Source organism: Lepisma saccharinum, chromosome 12, assembly GCF_977018435.1.
Source record: "Lepisma saccharinum chromosome 12, izLepSacc3.1, whole genome shotgun sequence".
NCBI classification, from domain to species: domain Eukaryota; kingdom Metazoa; phylum Arthropoda; class Insecta; order Zygentoma; family Lepismatidae; genus Lepisma; species Lepisma saccharinum.
Genome location: NC_139240.1, coordinates 51,841,585 through 51,863,054, shown reverse-complemented (window position 1 = coordinate 51,863,054; position 21,470 = coordinate 51,841,585). Strand labels below are relative to the sequence as shown.

Sequence of the window (21,470 nt, the reverse complement as noted above, 5' to 3'; positions counted from 1 at the left end):
TACATATTTTTTTTTTATAACTCTAATATTTCAATAATTTTTAAAGGAAAAATAAACAATATTTGTAGAAACCATATTTCAGTTTAACGCATTGTTTCACAGATATCTGACAAGTAAAAAGTTATACCGTAACCAGTGGCGTGGCGTGACTTTTTAAAAAGTGTTACCGGCTATCAGTACGACAAATATGCCTGCTAGACGTTATTACACCCCCCCCCCTTTTCGGTAAAGAAAACATGTCTTCGAACTAGATATTTGTTCATTTCGTTCTTGTTTTGCAATCAGCCCAGTGATTTAGCCACAAACACTCCTAGAAAGAACTACCACTCATGAGACAGTTACCACGAAAATCCAATGAATAGTGGTAGACCCTTGTCAATTCTTCATCTGTCTCCGTTTCTTTGCAATCAGCTGCGAAGAGGAAGAAGAAGAACCACACTTTTCTCTGGTCAGTTTGACGTTTGTGTGGTGAGCACTGAGCAGACGACAGAACTCCGCTCCTTCGTGGAAGGGAAACCCAGCTGTACGTACTACTGTTGCCAACTTAGTATTTTGGAGCAAGGTTTGTCCAAATCACAAATCACACCAAGGAACTATATTTTCGTCTATTACCTAACAGGTCTCAGTTGTAGTTAAATCCAGCCTTGGCTCTGCAGTCTACCTCTAGTTGTTTCACAGAAATTGTATTCCTATTTAGGCGGGATTTCGCTCTTTTCTGCCAATCCGATGTGACAACACTGGCTGCTCCGGTAGGTCTGAATGGCAACAGGGCCCCTTAACAGGCACTATGCCCCAAAGTCCTACCCGCCCTTTCCTTGCATTGGTGCCCTCTTCTCCCTTGTTGCCTCTTCAGGGTAGCGGAACGGCCTCCCTCTTCGCTTCTGTCGGCTACAGAAGAAATGTCCTAGGCAATATCTACTCGATGGCAACGGTGTTCTTTAACGTATTTGACAATGTTGTCATTTTATTGAAACAACTTTTTAATTCTTTACATTTTTCTGTTACCTGCGGTAACACCAGCTACATGCACGCCACGCCTCTGACCGTAACGAAGCTGTAAGCCTGTACATTTTCAAGAAGCTTCAACCTGACCAAGGGTCATTCACTTGTTCTACCAGATACCTGCTTCTGTACGAGTATTTCAAATATGCTAAGTCATATGGTAAGCAGACTTCCTGAAGTATGGTGTAACAAACAAGCTAGCAGGTAAAGAGAAAGCTATTTGGTAAGAGAATAGGAAGGAATAAACTTGACGAATCGGCACGGAGGAAGTCTCCACGGCGAGAGGGATAGAGGAGCCGGGGAACACTTTTGATTGAGTTGGAATAGTCAAGAGGTCTCTTTTGGTTGCTCTTCGAACAGGCTGACTCCGACTGACTTAGGCTGACTCCGCCTGACTTCGGCTGACTCCGCCTGACTTAGGCTGACAAGCAACCAGAAGCCTGGAGAAAGTTAGTACAGGCTTACGCTTCGTTCTTTGATTCGTTCATCAGTCTTCAAGTATTAGACAGGTAACTATCCTACTTTCACCATGTATGATTAAAGTTCGAAGGATCTAAAACCCAAGTGTTGACAGTTTGCCATTTCGAGTTCTTTTCTAGTGTATCTTATTTGAGTAATACCTCTTGGGGCGTTACCATCAGGCCAACTTGCTAGCGAGTAAGACTTTCCTCTGAGGATGAAGGAGATTTTAGTGTACATCACCAAATAAGTAAATCAGGGGTGGCTGGTTCGGTCCCTCATTCGAAAGAATGATACGATACAAAAAATTCATACTATTTCATCAGCATTGAAATGTTTATTACAAAAAAATAAAGAAGTCCAAGAGGTTCGATCCGAGATGGGGGCACATTTCACAGTAGTTCGGATCTCACTTTAAACTGTAGGTCCAGTCCCGATTAGTCTATCACAGCAGAAAGTTGACGTTCAACAGTTTAATCCAAAGTGTCATATTTCTGCACTAGATGGCGCTCTGTACTGTGAGAACGAATTACAACCCGTTTTCATATATTTTTTTTATCAATTTGTCCACCACTTACTTATGTATATATATAAATTAACTATACACTTTACCACACACTATGCTAAAAAATAAATCTTAAAAATTAACATACCTTTACTATAATTATCAGTCTTGCCTCGAACAGTCATGTGGGCAATAGCTTGAAGTTATTTTTCGTAGTCGTATTTTGTCAGAATGCAGTAGAATTTCCCTTATACTTTATTTTATCTAAACCATTAATGAAATTGTACTACAAAATTTAAAATACTGTATTTTTGTTATACAGACGTCGCATTTGTGTCATTATTAACTAATAGTGACGACGATTATGAATGATGATTAGGTGAAATAGACGAAATGACACGCGGAACAAAACAGGCCGTGATTCGATCCCTGGAACTTGGAATGTCTACCATTTAACGTGCCTTCAATCTTTTTATGCACCTAAATGCATAATACAATAGAGAGTCTGTTTTTGGTTCGTGTTTATCTACTGTACTGAAATCTTTGTTTTTTTATAGAGTTTGAAAATAGACGCAGCCCTATTATTATAACTTTACGCATTTTTTATATTTGTTACCATTCTTTATTTTCGTTCCTTTCATATCTTGTGTAACATTTAACATAGCATATACAGGATGAGCCTAAAAGAAGTAGACAGTTTCAAAGTTAAACAGAAATAAGAGTTTTAATAACATGGCTGAAATACTTACATGGTTGGAAAAGTATGTCCTGAGGTTTACATGGCTAAGTTACAAATGTTCTATGTGTGACCCTTTTGTAACACGAGATACAGTTCTTCCCGAACACGTCTAAGCATGTCGGCCATATTGCTCGACTGACGTCATGGGCGCTCACATGATGCTGACGTCATGAAAACAAACGAAAAGTGGATATATACCCATATGTTTCACATACCTCTTTACATTTACCCATTATATAAACAGTTATTTGTCTTATTCAAATAACATACTTCATCAACATACAATAATATACTTCATCTTCAACAGTCATTATCCATTTGACTATTATGCTCGTATATTTACGTGCGGCCGGATTTCGGCCGTTTCGCTCCATCTCTTACAGTTTTCGAGGTATGGACCACCGAAAAATTTTGGGGGTGGGCCAACATTGATCGTAGCACCCCCAAACTTGGTACGTGGATCCTCGACTATTGCAAAATGCTTCTTCGAAGTCGAAAATTGTGTCCGTTTTCCTCTATCTCTATTACCGTGTTCGAGATATGATCCATCAAAGTTATTGGGGGGGGGGGGGGGAAGGCAAGTTGGTCCTACGTTAGACATATATAGTATCGATCGTACCAAAGATGTGTGCTCTTCTTTACTGGAAAACATGATTTGGGATTAAAATGTAAAAAGTTGTAAAATGCAATGCTTATTGTTTTTCAAAATAACCTCACACAGGGGTATCAAAATAAACCAAGAAAAACGCCACAGTCAAAGGGTTATTCTTCACCCTGTTGTATGATGGAAACTTCATCTTATAATGACAGAACCAGAGAAATAGTATATTATATCACTATCACGTTGTAAGGGGTTCTATGTTCGAACTATCGATACACAGTGCACAATGGTGTTCGTCTCGCCTGAATCTGTGGGCCTATAGACTCAACTATCCCATCTGAACATAAACGCACTCTGACAAACAAATATCTGTATATCACGTACACTCACCGGCAATAAAAGCGGGACACCTAGATCCTGAAATACTCTTTTCCCTGCAAAGCGTTATGTGTGTTGCCCAACTCCACGGCAGTGGTAGAAGTTGCCATTTAAAATTCTTCGGGATCTAGGTATTCCACTGTATTGCTGGTGACTGTACATAAGCCTACACAGAGAGAGAGAGAGAGAGATAGAGAGAGAGAGAGAGAGAGAGGTACAACTACTATCTCAACTGAGGTTCTCATTCAACATATGAACAGTGTTTCCAACCTCTAGTGAAGCATGAGACAGAGGGAATCGTTTCTCTCTTTACAGTCATTAATATGCAAGGAAACCCTTGCAAGTTATGCAACAGGCCAAATCGGGGCGCACTTCTTGTTGCCTACCTGCAAGGATAAACGTGCTCAAAATCCTGAACCACTTTTGTTGGGACTGTACAAGAGCAGACATTCCCGAACTCGACACAGGCAGACAGGAACTTTTCACGCAGTGTCCTTGACGCTAGCAACACGTGCTTGGATATCCAGGCGTCCCTCGGGAACCAACCCCAGAAGGGAACTTGGTGGTTGGGACATCGTCATCTTCAGATAGAAATCTTCGATTCTATCTTCTCCTATTTCCTCCACACGTCGTTCACAGCCTTCGGATTCCCATATCTCATCCCTAACGAGAAGCAAGGATGCTGATTGGTTTAGAATCTTCTCACTTGAGCTCCCTAGAGGCAGAAATTCGACTTCACATAGGCGTTCGTTTCTTGTCTTACATACGAGGAGAAGGCATATATCTTGCGCAATAGGGGTCAGTTGGCAGAAAAATATCACCTGTATTTGGAAAGAGACCTACGTATGCGTTTTAGCCTTATCTGATATTCATTGCTACATCAGGAAATCTATTTAACTATGCGTGTGTGTGTGTGTGTGTGTGTGTGTGTGGAAGAATTGCATAGCAATTTCGTTCTTTTTGCGGGGGTGGCTGCTCGAGAGGAAACAAGAAGTGAGCACTGAATGGTGCTAAGCTGCATCCCTTGTCATAAGGGGGGGGGGGTTGGGTTCGATTCCTGGCAGAACCACACTGCCCAATAGTTCGTATCCACATAAAATTGTAGGTCCACTTCGGATTAGCTTAGCTTAACTGGATATAAAGAAATTGACTTAAATTAAACTTTACCAAATGTGTAATTTCGATATCTATAAAATATTATTTTGTTACATACGTTCATGAAATGACACCAGATATATCTTGTCGCCAAATTAATTTTACCCTTACACTTTCTCTACGACATGAGTATAGCAGGCCGGCCCCTGTGACGGAGTGGTTAGCACATCGCGTTACGACGGTAGGGGTCCCGGGTTCGAATCCTGGCCTGGGCATAGATGTTTGAGAGTGTCTATTCATCAATTTCATCATATAATCACTCATTCCCATCTTCGCAAATTAGCCAAAAGTGGCACAAAAAAGCGAAGTAAAATAAATCAAATCAGATCTAATGAATATCGCAAATGAGTCGTTGACTTAACACTATGTTTTAGCAGTCTCAAATCACAATACGAAGACATTATGCCTGGAAGCTACAAAATTGGGGCACGAGATATATCTAAACTTACGAATATCACTTTTATCCAGAAATGTAGGTTACTAATAATGTCGTAACAATGTAAATTACTGGAAAGATATTAAGTTGTTATGAAAATCTCAATTATGTTAACTAGAAAATACAAGCATAAATATTTAGTGCCATCTAGTCTCGGATATTGCTATGAAATATGTCAATACATGCAAGCAATTGTTCATCAATATATTTCGCTTGATCAAAAGGGGAGTTATGATTATTTTTTCTCCTGTCAGTGATTTATTTTATTGTCATTTCACGTATACTAACGTTATTTCATTTAAAGAAAACTTGGGAGTGTAAGCGGTGACCAGTGGCGGCGATTGGGTTACAAAAGTCGGGGGTAAGGTGCCATAGTTGGGGGGTAAGAACAGTTTACTTCCTTTGGTAGATAAGGATTAGCATCAACTTCTTCTAGTATACGCTGAACTGCATTTTGCAGACTAACGAGGCTCTGGCGAATGAACCTGCATCCTCTTTAGAGATTGTGTTGTGTCGTCCACATATGATTGTGATTGTCCCTTTATCCATGTCATCGTACCACCATTCATCTCCATCGTCGCGACTAGCCACAAGAGGCAAGAAAGCAATGTAAAATAAATCATTTATTCATTTTTTAAACAAAAGTGGAGATAATTGGGGATATAATCCCCTAAATGACATCATTGGAGACACCTCTAAAGAAATCATAAGCCACTATTACTATTAAACTCAATTATTAGTAGTGCTAATCAACGACAGTGGATCTAGTAGCATTGAGAGGTGCCATTCCATTAACTACAACTTGAAAAATACAAAAAACGATGGAGAAGAATGTAAAAGATGGGCTCAGATTCAACCGCAAACTCTTGCGCAGCAAAGGCCAGTTTAAGTTATCCTGAGCGGTTATGTAACCCGCCGTACAGGGACGTCGCGCGTACTGCATACCATCCAGGATATCGACCGTGGGCTTTCTTTTTGGGACCAGTCCCTTCTCGTCAAGTTAGAGCATACAGTGAGTTCGTGCACTTTACAAACTCCCGCAACCGCTATGAATCATTTCCGCAAAATCCTTAAACAGGAGTCACTGTATATAAATCAAGAGACTCGCATGTCGACGGATCTTACTTTTCCAGCCATAGGTTTTTAATTACTTCGAGATTATTAGCTTTTCCCGGGGAATAATCCCTCTCGCCAGTTCCAAGATAAAACCAGTTCATAATTACCTTGAGCCTTTCCTAATTGCTGCTTCCTCTTTACTGAATGCACTGCGGTTTCCTCCTGTAAGTGTTGCCATCCTCAAAACTTTAGAACTAGATGTTACTCTTCCTTTGGAAACATACCTGTAAAGTATGAGAGAAATCGTAAATAACTTTACTTTACACACCATAAATTCGTATGCTACTATTATTGATAATACATGGTGTTCAGCCTAGAAGTAGGGTTGCTTAAGGTCCAGGAATCCATACAGGACCGGAACATTTTCTACGGGACCGGAAAATTTTTTTCTTCACAATTTAAATTCGGTCGAAGTTGCGCATTCTTTCATTGAAGAAAGGTTCCTGGACCGTATTCAAATTCATCCGGGAAAAAAGGTTCCCTGACCGTACCGTCAAACGGTGTAACTTCGTCATGAGACCGATAGATGTCGGTAGGAGTCACATGATGACATTGTATTGTCTATGTTTTGTACCGAAACACCTTGCTCCTTGTTTCCTTATGAAAATGTGATGATCTTGTTTTGTTTTCAAACACTTTGTATGATTTCAATGTTTAAAAACCAATAAAAAATTAAAATAAATTAAGAATAAAAGACACACAAACGTCACTAGTATGACAGGAAGATATATTTTGCAATTCATACCATTTTGAGTGGCGATCTTACCTCTTCATGGGGGTAATTTTGACCTACTAGGAACGTAAGCAGAGATGACTAAGTTGCCCCATTTTCTGGGGTAACTTCGTCACGAAAATGCTGACGTATATATTTTGGAATATCATTGGTATTCCTTCAGTACATTTGTAAAGGACAAAGTGTTCCTCGCGTATAATTTTCGTGTTATCACTCGCCACGGATTTTGCAGGGCACATTAGAATATGTCAAAATCTGTACGATGAGGTATTTAAATTCATTCGTAAAAGAAAGTTCCCGGACCGTATTTAAATTGATCAGGAAAAAAGGTTCATGGACCGAATTGAAATATTTTACAGATAAGAAGGTTCTCCACGGTCTAGAACCCATTAACGCTTGCTGATTGTCCCCCCTGGACCGGAATTGAATTTATTTAAAATGGACCTTTAGCAACTCTTTCTAAAAGTATACCGTCAACTAACTTGTACTAATTACTGTAATTCTTAGTGTCGGGTGTTTGTTCACCTAGCACTAGCGACAGTTATAGTAACTTGAAGATATATGCTAATGGCGCCAAACCTGGTTTGCATAACCTATTCACGTATGCTTCTATTAGCAGAAATAAACAAAACTTAACCTGCCTAACCTATTCACATGTATATTTCTACTATTAGATGCATACGTGATTAGGTTAGGCAGGTAGGTCGTTTATGGTGCCGTTAGCAAATAAAATTGATTTTGCCTTGTTGCTTACAATTTATGCCACCAGATGGCAGAAGTTTATTTTAACGATTCTGTACTAGTTTCAACTGGTTATCACCAGTTATGTGGTGGAGCAGCACCACACTGAATCGCCTTTTAATAAAGGGAAGTTGAATTGAATAAAACACAGCAGATAGATGTGATGTGGGTGGCACAAATAAGCAGCATCTTTGGTGTCTTACGGGAAGCATTACGCTGTTTTTGAGGAAAATACACGTTCTTGTGCCACAGCATTACGTGAATAAAAGTTTTGGTACTCGTTTAGGGCAAATACTTCGCTGATCTGAAAAGAAACGGAGGATCTTATTGGTCACTAAGTGGATGTGTTTCCTAAACATATCGGTGGGCGCTTCGTGTAGCCAATCAGAATATACCTCAGCGTGTAAGGTGGTAATGTGAATGAGGTTCGTCTTCGTGTTGTGACGAGTGATACTCGAGACAGAGGGAGAGAAGCAGTTAAGAGTGGGAAGGAGGTGGTTGACCTTGAAACGCCGATTCTACAGAAACAGAGTATAGTTGGCAAAGCAGATTAACAGTAAGACGTTTCGCATTTATTCCAGTGGACATTTATGCTGAAAATTTACGTATAGAACGGGAAGTGCTGAAATTTTCATCTGCGTAGATGAAATATATTCAACAGAAAAGTTTTCTCCCATTCATAGCATCTTGTACGGTTGACCTTGAACCGCCTGTTGTGGCGAAACAGAGTATAGTTAGCAATGCAGATTAACCGTAACAGTTTCGCTCCCAATTTCTTACCGATCTCATCCACGTAGATGAAACATATTTAATAGAAAACTTTTCTACCATTCATAGCATCTTGTACGGTAGTAGAGTTGTTGAAAACAATTAAACTTCCTCCAAAAATGCTTTGGTATTAACCCAGTACGGCATAATGTGAAGCCCTATGCAATGAAAGAGCGCCATTTCTCTTACATTATCCCTGGCTGCCGATTAAACTGGTCCCGCGGGATGGGAAAACACCCCCGCCCCCATTCTTTAGAGTGCGTCACGTGTTCTTAATTGGCGAGTAAATTTCATGGATGGCCGCCAAATGCAGACTCCCGTGGGCTCGTATCTAAAAGAGGATGGTTCGAAATACGGTTTCGCCGGAATGGGCGTGTTTTTTTTTTTTCGGGTAATACGAAGAAAGTTGATTTAGGAGCCTGATTGGACAATCATTCTGCTTTAAAGTTTAATTTATCGCTGTGATTGGTGGAAATGAATTGCCAATCTATCAGAAGACACACGGAATTATTCGCGTAATCCTAACAGTAAAGACGTACCTCTAGATAAAACGCAAATGAGAGAAATTACATCAAGACCTAAGAAAATAACATTACACAGGGTGTGCCAAAAATCTCGGCACGTAAATATGTACCAACATTACACTTGTTCGAGATGTTCTTTCCACGTTTGTTTCGGTTGTTTTACGTCGCTTTTCTGCCACTTTTGGTTAATCATGACGATGAACTGGGTGATGATATAAATTGCCGAAGAGGCACTCACAAACAAAACCTATCCCTAGGCCCGGATCCGAACCCGGGACTCATGGCATCGTAGTGCGTTGTGCTAACCATTCCGCCACGCAGGTCGTCCCACTAATGCTGGACAGTGGCAACAGGTTTGGTGTTTTTCAGGAGTTGAATTGTTGTAGGTTGATCAGGACTGGGCCTACAGTTTAAAGTGGGATCCGAACCACAGTGCAATGTGCCTCCACCGAGTATCGATCCCGGGATCCCCTGATTACAAGGCGACGACGTTACCACTACGCCATCCGATAATCCTCTCTGCCATCCGGGAGGTCCTCCTTTTTAAGAGTTTTGTGACTTTTTCTCTTGTCACACCCTGTATGATATCAGTATATAGAAATCCCATTATGCACTTGCCAGACGAATCATATATTTTAGAATAGTGTACTGGAGTACTATATACTCGTTATGTACATTATTTGAATCCATGATCATTTAATTATGCTTGTTGCTCAATCCAACTTTACCAAGTTAACATTTGTCCTTATTGTTTTGATTAATTATGGGAGTTAAAAAAAACAATATAAAGTGACCTACATAAATATAGAGATGTCTTTGCAAGGAACCAGATATTGTGATAAACATACAGAGAAAAGAACTAACACTTGTGCTACCATCTAATGACAAGAAATCAAGTGATAATAGCAGAATTAGAGCAAGGGAACGTGGAAGGTAAAAAACGCAATATAAACAAGAATAAGTGTTTTGAATCGTTCGGAATATGAGTGCCTCCGAAGGCACGTATACCTATATCGACAATATGGATATTATCGATACTCGACATACCGATTTGATATCAATATTCAGTCGATATTAAACTTTGATATTAAAATCGATACCACACACACCTAGTTGATAATGGATCTACAATTTTAAATGGAATCCTAAACAATCGCCTTAGCCCATCTTACAAAACTAATTTTAAGAAGCTCTAGAGTAACTAACGCTTTAGCTTGATATACTTATTTGCAAAATAAGAGAGGAAGAATATTCTCAAATTATTCCTTTGCAAATTGTCAGTAGTAATAATGTAATGACCGCCAACACCATGTTAAGTGATTCTAGTTGTCTTATGTTGATTAGTAATTTGTTATATATTTGTTTGACTACCATGCGAGAGACCCGGGTTCGATCCCCGCAGGGGGAGAACCGGGATTTTTTCGACCTGTTCAAGCTGCTACCGCGCCCACCCAGCGTCGTATAAAGTGAGCACCTGGAGGATACTCTGGGTGGTAAAGGCGGCCACGGGCATGGTGCTGATCACACCACCTAACCTTCAGCTGTGATCAAGAAAATGTGGGGTCCTAACTCCACACCCCCTATACGCCTTCATAGCGTGGTGCACAGCACAGGAGAGCACTTTTCTTTGTTATATTTTTATTCTTCTTTGAATAGCACTGTACTGTGTTGAAGTATTGGTAGATAGCAGTTGTTTTTATTGTCGTGATTGATGTACATATATTGTACGCGTCGGTTTTTACTTAAGTAAGGACATGTTACATGTACAAACATGGCAGTGGCAGGATTCCAAAGTCACTGAAAAATCCCCATAGGATTATTTTATTTTGACGCCCACTATAATTTGTATGACTATGGGCAAAACAATTGCATTCCACCAACCACAACCACATCACACCATTAACTTACCAGCAACAACAATTCGACTGCCCCATGAACATAAGCATTAGCTTCGTCACTGTGAAGAACATTTCATTCCAATGGAAGCGTCACACTGTAAATGTTCGAGACAACCATTCATAATGCTCAACTGTTTGTGGATGTATCCAATTAAAATCATGTGCAATGGCACTTGAACTTTTCACCTTAGACGTCAGCATGATCTCGATGCGTTACTGACGCGATAGAGACATTTTAATGCTTTTTTTCTGACACCTCGAAAAGGAGGAAATGGGTACAGGCATTATTTATTAATAACTTTTTACTGGTTAAAGATATGTCGAAATCACATTCACCATCGCATTCCTCGTGAAATTCTAGCCTGATTTTATATCTCACATCACCCCCTTCACATTTAAAAGTATTGAGTTGAATTCAATATGGCGGACGTCCTCTTGGAACACACCAATATGGTTCCCCTTGGGCCTGACCTGTTCCGATCATGACCGTTTGAACATTCACGGAAAAAACAAAACCGGAACTAGCACATAGGAAAGAAAGTATTTCTCAGATGTCACGTGATTTTTACATTACCTTCGTTCTTGCAAATATATGGAGAATATCAATATATACTGTGGAGTAAAAACATTATCGATTCAGTATTCTCCATATCGTGACTGCGTCCGGAATTGTTATACAACTTCTAACGCTTCCATTAGTTCCTCGACATTTTAGATGGAAAAGCTGATTAACAAATGTCACCAAGGAGAGGACAACAAAGAGGCTAGACCTACCAGGCGGGAATATCTATTAAGGAAACAAATCTCGAGTGGATTAGTACGTTTATGTTCCACCAGATGTCACAGTCTACTACGCGAGTTAAATTACTTGAAAACTTGCCAAAATGTAAATGCGCCTTGCTGGTATATCCATTATTTATTCACTCCTAATTTGAGTCTTCAAGATTTTAATAGCTTCTGCAGAAGTGTGTATTTTTCTAGCTGTAAAGACCTACAATATTGAAAACATGAAAAGTGTTTTATAGATGCTGTTGTATAAAAACAGATGTTCTAAGGGGGTAAAATGTAGAAATAGAATGTGTTGTAGGCTAGTCATATGTAATTACTGTAGTTAAATCTCGAAAAAGAATAAGTTAATGAAATACTGTAGGAAATATAACCTTTGTCAGAAAAGTTCCAGGACTGGTGCAAAAACTAATATATTCAACTTGACAACTAATGGTACTTGGTCCTGTCCTCTGCTTTCTATACGCAGCTACCAGCGTTTCGGAAGCAAACATACAAAGCCTCTTCTGCGATGCTTTTTAGCGCATTTGTCACAACCTTTTGTATTGCTGGAATGTCTTGATGTCGCTTCCCATTCGGCGGCGACAGATCTGGCGAATATGAAGGATATGGTAAAACAGGAATACGATGCTTGGACAGATATTCCTGTACCGATACAGCAGTGTGGGACCTTGAATTATCATGATAGAGGAACCATTAACCAGAGGACCAGAAGTCAAGTAGGCGCAGAATTGCCTGAAACAAACATTTCAGTAACCCAATGTAAAAGTTGTGTAAGTCCCTCACACAGAAATTTCGAAATTTCCAGTCTCTCTTTATCACTCTGAAAAATTGGTATAATTTTATTTACGCCCTGTATATTATAAACAGGATGATCGACTAAGAATGCCGTTTTTTTTTTTTTTTGTTTTTTTCAAAATGCTCGAAAACCATTGAACATACCGAAATGATTTTAGTGTCAAAATGCTAGTAAATGCCTGAAGTTTTCATCTTCTCGTATTGTGCATTAGTTTTCAGTGAGAGTGGTTTGTACTTGGTAAAGATTCCACGTCTTGCAGTTTGGAATTTAGTGACGAAATTCCAAGTCAAGTTTCGTATCTGTTTGCGAGTTCGGCGCAAAATGCCAAGCAGACCACAACCAATATTTTCTCTACGGTCCCGAAGTTCAAGTTCCATTTCGCCCACTTTGAGGAGATAAGGGGGAGTCACGTGACCCAATAAATGACTGGCACCAACGCCGCGTTGCAAGTTCGAGGCGTGATATATTGGTTCCCGTGTTGCCTCTAAGAATTCTTTTGTGACCGGGAGCCGAATTGAATTTCCTCGTCTCGCTTGCCACGCTCGGACCGGGGGGGGGGGGAGGAGGGGCACACCCTTTAATAGCTTCTCTTCCAAAACGGGAGTTTCTTTCCGTTGCACGGTTTCTATGTTGCTCCAACTTTGGGTGGAAGTGAGTCGGGGAATTCAATGCCTTTCAAGTTCCCGGATGTAGTTGTGGAGTTTGCCTCAAGCGGGAGAGAGAGGTCAACCTCATATCTCTTTTCCATCTCAATTTAATCGTATTCCACGTCAGTTTTCGCAACAACGATTTGTTCATTGTAAGCAAACTTCATACTGAGGCTAATCTGAACTGGACCTACAGTTTAATGTACATTCACCGACAATGAAATGGGACACCCACGAGGAGGTACCCAAAAAAAAACGGAATCATAATATTGCGCGGATTGCCGATGTAGTTACGGCTTGTGCCGCTAGGTGTCATTAGTATGGAATATCTTGCATCAATCTGCAAGTTGGCATTATTCTGTGCTGAATATATATCTTGAAATACTCGCTTCCAAGCAAGACGTTATGTGTGTTGCCTAATCCATAGGGCGATAAGTTTAATAGAAAACTTTCGATGGCAACTTCTACCAACGCCGTTCAGTTATGGAACACACATGACGCCTTGCAGGGAAGCGAGAATTTCAGGATATATGAGCCCCATTTCATTGCCGCTGACTGTACTTGCACCGGAAATCGAACCAAGGGATGTAAGGAATGACGCTCTCCAATGACACCCAAATGTCAAGTTCGCTTCCACGTAGTACACCTTGGGCTGCATTTTGCAGACTAGCGAGGCTCTGGGGCCTGGACCTGAAGCAAGGATAATCCTTGCTGTACTTATGCGTTTGTGATTATCCTTTCCTCAATTTCACATCATCATCATTCATCCTCATCTTCGCCTATAAGTAGGGACGTGAAGCTTTCGTTTTATTTTCCCCTTAATTTCGATATTATTTTTTACTGCAATTTGGTGTTACTTTTCCCGGTTTAGGGCAAAATTCGGTGTCATTTTTACTGTTCCTTCTATGCTTAAGATTTTTACCTTGTTTTAGTTCTGAGATAAATGTTAGTCTTAATGACAAAAAAAATATGGCTTACCTTTGTGAGGAATGACCAAATTTCTTCCATTTGGAAAACTATTTCATCTCATCAGACACTAAATATAAAATATTTATTGAATGATAACACCCAGATCTTTGAACACAATCATAGACATTACATTTCCTTAACAATGCCAAAATATCCCTCTGCGACGTCAAAATACAGTTTTGTACACACACACACACACCTCCCAAACACCATCCCACCGATCCCGAAATACATGTGCTTCTCCCTGAATTTTTTTTCGTTTCTACAAAATTTCCCTTCTGGGAATATCCCTCCGAGGGAATTCTCTTTCAGGACGAGGTTAAACACTGTCAGTCATGTCTGCGCAAGAATGCAATGAATGAAGCTTGACAATCTCTTTTGGATCGAACTATCACCGGCTACACTACAAATGACAGAATAGAGCTTCAGGTAGTTTTGTCTGCAGTTTATATTGCATATTTCGCAGAGTTTTTTGCGTTAAAGTTCAAACTTCTGTATTGTTCTGGGGGAAAAGTGGCATAATTCGCGTTATTTTGCGATTCCGAAACACCGTGCCTCCTTAACCTACCCAAATACATTTGAAACACTTTACATTGCTTTCCTCAACTTTTCGGTGTTATCGTTAAATAACACTAAATACATTTGTCACTAAAATTAAGATATTGAATTGAAATGGTAAAATGTAAAGTGTTGTTACTCAATTCAGAAAAGGCTATATAGACAATGTTGGTAAAGAGTACCAAAATTCTTAACTTTGAAAAATGTATATGGAATAATTAAACCTGAGAACAGATTACAGGATTCTTATTGGGAAACCTGATGGTAAGAGACCGGTAGGAAGGCCATAGAGTCATTCCATGCGAAATCAACACAGCCTTTGACCTGACCATCTCCGATTTTAATGAAATTTGGGGAATTGAAACTATGCATAGAACTTAGTAACTATGAAAATTTTTAGTTTCGTGCGTCTTGTAATTGTTAAATTATTCAAGGTCAAAGTTAGCATAAATTGCCCTTTTTGAGCCCGCTTAGCTATACTAAATGTGCATTAACTCCGCCCCTATTTCGCCTAGGAAGCTCAAATAAAGCTTATTGTACAGGAAATTGAACAAGCTTTCCAGTGATATATAACAAGCCTACCTTTCGATAAAAATATAATTTTGTCACGTGACCTTGACTTTTGACCTTGAATATCTCAAAACATGTCATCACCAAAAATCGTGAAAAAAATATATTTGGTCCCTCATACCATACTCTAAAACATACCAAAAATCATTCTTGGACTGCAATGGGATCAGAAGATACAAAATAATATGTGTAACTATGTGACTGATAAAAGCCTCATTACATGAACTATGAAGAGTCAAATGTCCCTTAACACCCCCTACAAAATGTGAAGGAGTTATCCTGGGTATAATTGGTCATGAAAGAAATAGGTTAGGCACAGGGAGATCCCTAGCCGTGTGTGTCAAGCGCAGATCCGGCATATTGTTGACCGCCATATTGAATTCAACGCAAAAATTTCAAAGGAAAGGGGGTTATGTGATATATCAAATCAGGCTAGAATTTCACGAGAAATGAAGTGACGAAGGATTTTCCAACATATATTTAACCAGCAAAAATTTATTACTGCATGCTTGTAACCATTTCTCCTTTTCGAGGTGTTAAAAACAAAGCATTGGAATGCTCCTAACGTGTTAGGAACTCATCGAGATCACGCTGACATCTTGGGAGAGAAAGAAGTATACGCACCATTGCATATGATTTTAATCAGCTACATTCACCACATAGTTGAATAGTGAAGAATATTGGGAAAAGTATCTTAAACAATTAAGTGACACTTCCTTTGGAATGAAAAATTCTTCAGTGACGAGGCAAATTTTTATGTTCACGGTGAAGTTAATAAAAATAATATGCAATAACTGTGATTTGCTCAGTCGAATGGTTGTTGCTGATAAGCTAATTATGTGGTATAATGTATGGCGAACGGAAATGGTTGGTCCATATTCAACAACGGAACCTTAAATGGTGAGGGCTTCTTGGATTTGTTAAGTGAACAGGTTTTTTCACCCTTGCTTACGGGATATGGCACTTTTCGAGAGTTTTGAAACAGGACAGAGTGTGACCACACTATGTAGACATTTTCGCAATTTCTTCATGGTAATTTTCTAGGTAGATTGATGGGCAGACAGGGATCTATTAAAAGGCCTGCACATTCCCCAGATCTAACATCTTAGGAGGACTTTCACCTTCAGAAACATTTGAAGAGAATGGTGCATGTACTAAAAGTCCGTGATATTGACCATCTGAGAGAAGGCATAGTTGTTGCTTACGATGTCGTTCCACCTGCTACATTGCCAAATGTTCTATGTGAGTGTGAGAGACGTCAACGAGTGTGCTCACAGGAACATTGACAACATTATAATGTGCATATATCGTAAGTGAGAGATATGTGTATAACTTTTTGCTGGCGTAAGATACGTTGGAAAATCCTTCGTCACTTCATTTCTCGTGAAATTCTAGCCTCATTTGATATATCACATCACCCCCTTTATTTTGAAATTTTTGCGTTGAATTCAATATGGCGGTCAACAATATGCCGGACCTGCGCTTGACACACACGGCTAGAGATCTCCCTGTGCCTAACCTATTTCTTTTATGACCAATTATACCCAGGATAACTTCTTCACATTTTGTAGGGGGTGTTAAGGGACATTTGACCCTTCATAGTTCATGTAATGGAGCTTTTATCAGTCACATAGTTACACATATTATTTTGTATCTTCTGATCCCATTTCAGTCCCAGAATGTTTTTTTGGTATGTTTCAGAGTATGGTATGAGGGACCAAATATATTTTTTTCACGATTTTTGGTGATGACATGTTTTGAGATATTCAAGGTCAAAAGTCAAGGACACGTGACAAAATTATATTTTTATCGAAAGGTAGGCTTGTTATATATCACTGGAAAGCTTGTTCAATTTCCTGTACAATAAGCTTTATTTGAGCTTCCTAGGCGAAATAGGGGCGGAGTTACAGCACATTTAGTATAGCTAAGCGGGCTCAAAAAAGGCAATTTATGCTAACTTTGACCTTGAATAATTAAACAATTACAAGACGCACGAAACTAAAAATTTTCATAGTTACTAAGTTCTATGCATAGTTTCAACTCCCCAAATTTCATGAAAATCGGAGATGGTCAGGTCAAAGGCTGTGTTGATTTGGCATGGAATGACTCCATAGTAAAGATGGAAGCAAAACATTGAGATGAACCTAAAGGAAATCGGTAAGGATGGAAGAGATTGGATTGATCTTGCCCAGGATAGGGACAGATGGGTGGTTTGTGTTGCTGCAGCCATAAACCTTCGGGTTTAAGAAGGTTAGAGAGTTAGTTAGTTAGTTATGAATATTGAAAAATTGTGGAAAAGTAAATTTTGAGTTAAATTAGTAATATATCCTTGATGCTGCTTCATAAATAAAAATCCTGCTCTTTTGTTGTTATGGGTGCTACTGAAACTAAATGATGATTGTATCTTCTCGTGTATGAGAAAGTGCCTCTGCAAATTTAAAATCTGGCGCCTTACTATGTATTGGAAAATATAAAGGAACGGTGACGGTGAATTTTCTTGAATTTCTTGTTGAAGTACCGTTTCCTTGACTTCCATCTGTTTTAGAGTTGTGGTATTAACGTAGTGCGGTGAATTGGCTTCTGTTACCTCTGTCGCTCGAGGTTCGGTCTGTGATGGCAGTTCAATTGTGAACTGAATGTTGTGGTCCTAAGAAGGGCCGACAGAAGTTTTGGTCGTAAGAAGGGCCAACAGAAATTTTGGTCCTAAAAGAGCCGTTTCTTGCTATGACAATTCGTGTTACGTCTGAGTTGTTGTTGGTTGTCTGTTTAGAATGCTTCTGTGATGAACTCGATGAGTGTCTGAACGATGGTAATGGCTTTGTCTGTGTCGTTCTTTGACTTTTGGATCTTGTCTTTCACATTTTTGATGAGCGTTCTTATTCTCTTGTCTTGCAGTTTTGTCAGGATCCACTTGATGATCTCGTTTGTCTCTTCTTGCTCTTCAGTTGGAGTCTGAAGTTTCTGGCTATAATTCATGGTAGTCGGTGGTATGGTCTTCGCTGGTGGCGTCTCTTGTGGTAAGTTGACTGGTAGTTGTTTCTCATGTTCCTTCCCATCGTCTGGCTTTGGTTTTGGTTTCATCTGATGTACTGATTGGAACATTTTACAGCCCCTGTAATTGGCCGGATGGTCTCCTCCACAGCATTTTGCAGGAAGTCTCCGATTTTTCTTTTGACATTCTGCCGTGAGAAGTTTATCTGCACATTTCACGCATCTTGGCTGACTCAGACGTAACATGCATTGGCTCTGTATAAAGGAACCCATACGCACAGACTATATACAGAAATTTTTGCTTTTTTCTTCTTGGAGGCAGTACGGAAACATATAGGCTACCTGTTTATAACAGTCAAACAGCTACACCTCTGACATCTGTTACTAAAGCGAATAATAGAGCTACGTACTATTCTTCTGTGATTAAGTGTTGCTTTCAAATCAGCAGTGTTTGTGAGTCAAATAAACAACTTAGACTTTATTGAAAAAACTAGGTTTTTCTCTGATGTAAGAATTGGCAACTGAAAAGGGTTTTCATTAGTTACCCTTGGCTAAAAGCTACGACGTTTTAACAGTAAGGGTAGTGTCTTGAGTGTTGTAAACTTGCGCGAAGATACAACTATGCTTCCATCTGAATCATACAGACACTTTGAACGTTGTACGAAACGTAGTATATGAGACAGCAAACTCAAGCCATGGCTGCTACGTGACTGCGAATGATTTTTTTCCCCTGCGTGACGACGCATGTCCCCACGCAATAGCGACGGGTGTTGCCGAAATAGCTGGTCGGGGGAGAGGAAATGTTCTGGATAATTGAAAATCCCGAAGTAGCTAAGGGAAGACCGTTAGAGTCTGAAGCGACTCTGCTTGCAATTTGGAATTCTTGGCATTATTTTGGTGCGTTAAAAGGTTTTAAAAGGAAACAGCGGGGTTTGTACACTCACGCGCAATAAGAATGGCGCTATACGAGGCTGTGTCAAAAAATAAAAGAACTGATAGTATTATTTTAAGACTACTGGATCTCTCTATTGAATTTAATTACAATTTTCAAAATGTTTCTTTCTGCTGATACCAACGTTCAATCCACGTTTCAAAGCAATCATTGAAACCTTTCTTTAACAGTTTGGTTACCACACTCGAAACCGGTTCATTTCCTTATGGTTTGTTTGTTTGAGTTTCTGAGTCACCTTATGCGCAGAAAGGCTAATCGAGACTGGACCTACAGTTTAAAATGGGTTTTTATTGATTGATTAATTTTTTTTAAGTCCACTTTATGCACAGTAAGGGTAACCGGGACTGGACCTACAGTTTAAAATGAGATCCGAACTCCTACGTGCCTCCACATAGGACCGAACCAAGGACCCTTTCCTTTTTAAGGCGAAGATCTTATCAGTACGCCCTGTACAAGATTACAAGTTTCAACGTAAAACTAAGGTTCTCAGTAGAAAATTACTGAAATGGCTTTAGAGGATTGATATTTTCTTAGCTAAGCATTTGGTTAGTATCTGTACTTGTCTCAGTCTTCATCCACCCTACCAATTTGATTCAAGCTCACGGGAACACCCTGTGTATATATATATATATATATATATATATATATATATATTCTGCGAGAAGTCAATGGAGTGCATTCTGTTACAAAAAACACTATCCTTTCTATTAATAGTCATTCTCCTTCTCTTCAACTTGAGATCACAATATATCAATACGACCCTCATACGATATGCTTTGAGGTTACCTGTCCCATTATGTGCTGCATCGTTTTAAAGACTTTTAAAGAGAGAGAAAAAGTCGATTATAACAGAAGCACTAGATATTCAAAAGGGAAGTGATCCTTTGCATGTGGTATTTGTAAAGAACAAAGACTCGGCACCCACCATACTTATAATTTGAAAGAATACACACCAGTGTTTGTTACTCTACCAAGATTTCCTCTTTCCTTTTGTTCCCTTGTGCCCTTTTGTTCCCTGGCTTCCGTACTTCCTTGTTTCCGCTTAACTTTCTATTAGGGCCGAACTGGAAAGGTTTCAAAGATGGAAAACAGAGGGCGCTCCGAAGTTCGTTCATTGTTTTGTTCGACATCTGTTCTTCTCAATAGGCTGGCACAGCCTTGAATAAAGATATAGAGGAAACTATTATGGAGGATTACTTACCGTCATCATCCTAGGCTAACGTGGACGTAGCAACTGGAACTCATTATTCTAACTCATTAGTAACATCGGTTTGAAATAGAAAAATGTCAAGTTAATTTCCCTGTAGGAGTTTGTTCAGTTATTTCTAAACGCGAAAAAATATGACGTACAATTTCAATGGTGATGAACGATCAAGAACATTCCGAATTTTCCGTAGCTAACCACACTCGCATCTTCCTGGATTGAGGTTCAGTAAACCATGATCACTGCGAGTGGATTGCAGATGGCGGGCCAGTCGCGATCAGAGTCTTCATTGCAGTCCGCGCTCTTTACTATCATTCAACCCTAACGTAAATGCCGGAAACATAACATCATAGGCGTGCGCACGGAGGCAAAGCCCTCCCCCCTAATCACGGACGTTCCCAGATTCTTTCCACGAAAGGACAAGCAAGGTATTTTTCCATGGGGCATATTACCCCGATAATAGTGTTGCCCCCTAAAAAAAAAAAAAAACAATTTGAATTTGAAATTATCGCATTCCTGCGTCCCCATTACATAATAATTATTGTAAATTACAATGACTGATATCAAACTGTACGTGTTAAATATACGTTTTCGAAGCGGGAGGTGTGGCCATCCTTGCCCCCCTTCCAGAAGTTCCATGCCCCCCTATATTATTATACTTTCACCTGATTTTCAAGCTGATGAAAGTTCAAAGCAACTACGGGGGAAGGGAGTGCAGTGGCGCAACCACAAGGGGGCAGAGGGGCATTGCCTGATCCAAACCTTGGACAGAAATCAATTGTAAGGGGGGGGGCAAATATGGAAGTAAAAGAAAACAGGACTAGGAGAATCTACGAGTAGCAAGACAAAACGATACTAAAAATGAAATTAGTTTTCACGTCTTTCTTGAATTATTTCTTCTAGAGGGCCAGGAGCACCTGCAGGAAGCACAATGAGGCA

General features: G+C 39.6%; 1 protein-coding gene across 1 annotated transcript in view; it reads right to left on the bottom strand.

The window, feature by feature from the left end:
- Positions 1–2,778: 2,778 nt before the first annotated feature.
- Positions 2,779–21,470, bottom strand: part of LOC145996062 (uncharacterized) — a 367,735-nt gene continuing 349,043 nt past the window's right edge. The window contains exons 3-4 of the mRNA XM_083132284.1: positions 6,499–6,615; positions 2,779–2,866 (exon numbers count right to left, since the gene is read on the bottom strand). Of these exons, the coding sequence (XP_082988410.1) occupies positions 2,857–2,866; positions 6,499–6,615 (127 nt within the window). The 3' untranslated portion in view covers positions 2,779–2,856. The remainder of the gene's footprint in view (positions 2,867–6,498; positions 6,616–21,470) is intronic.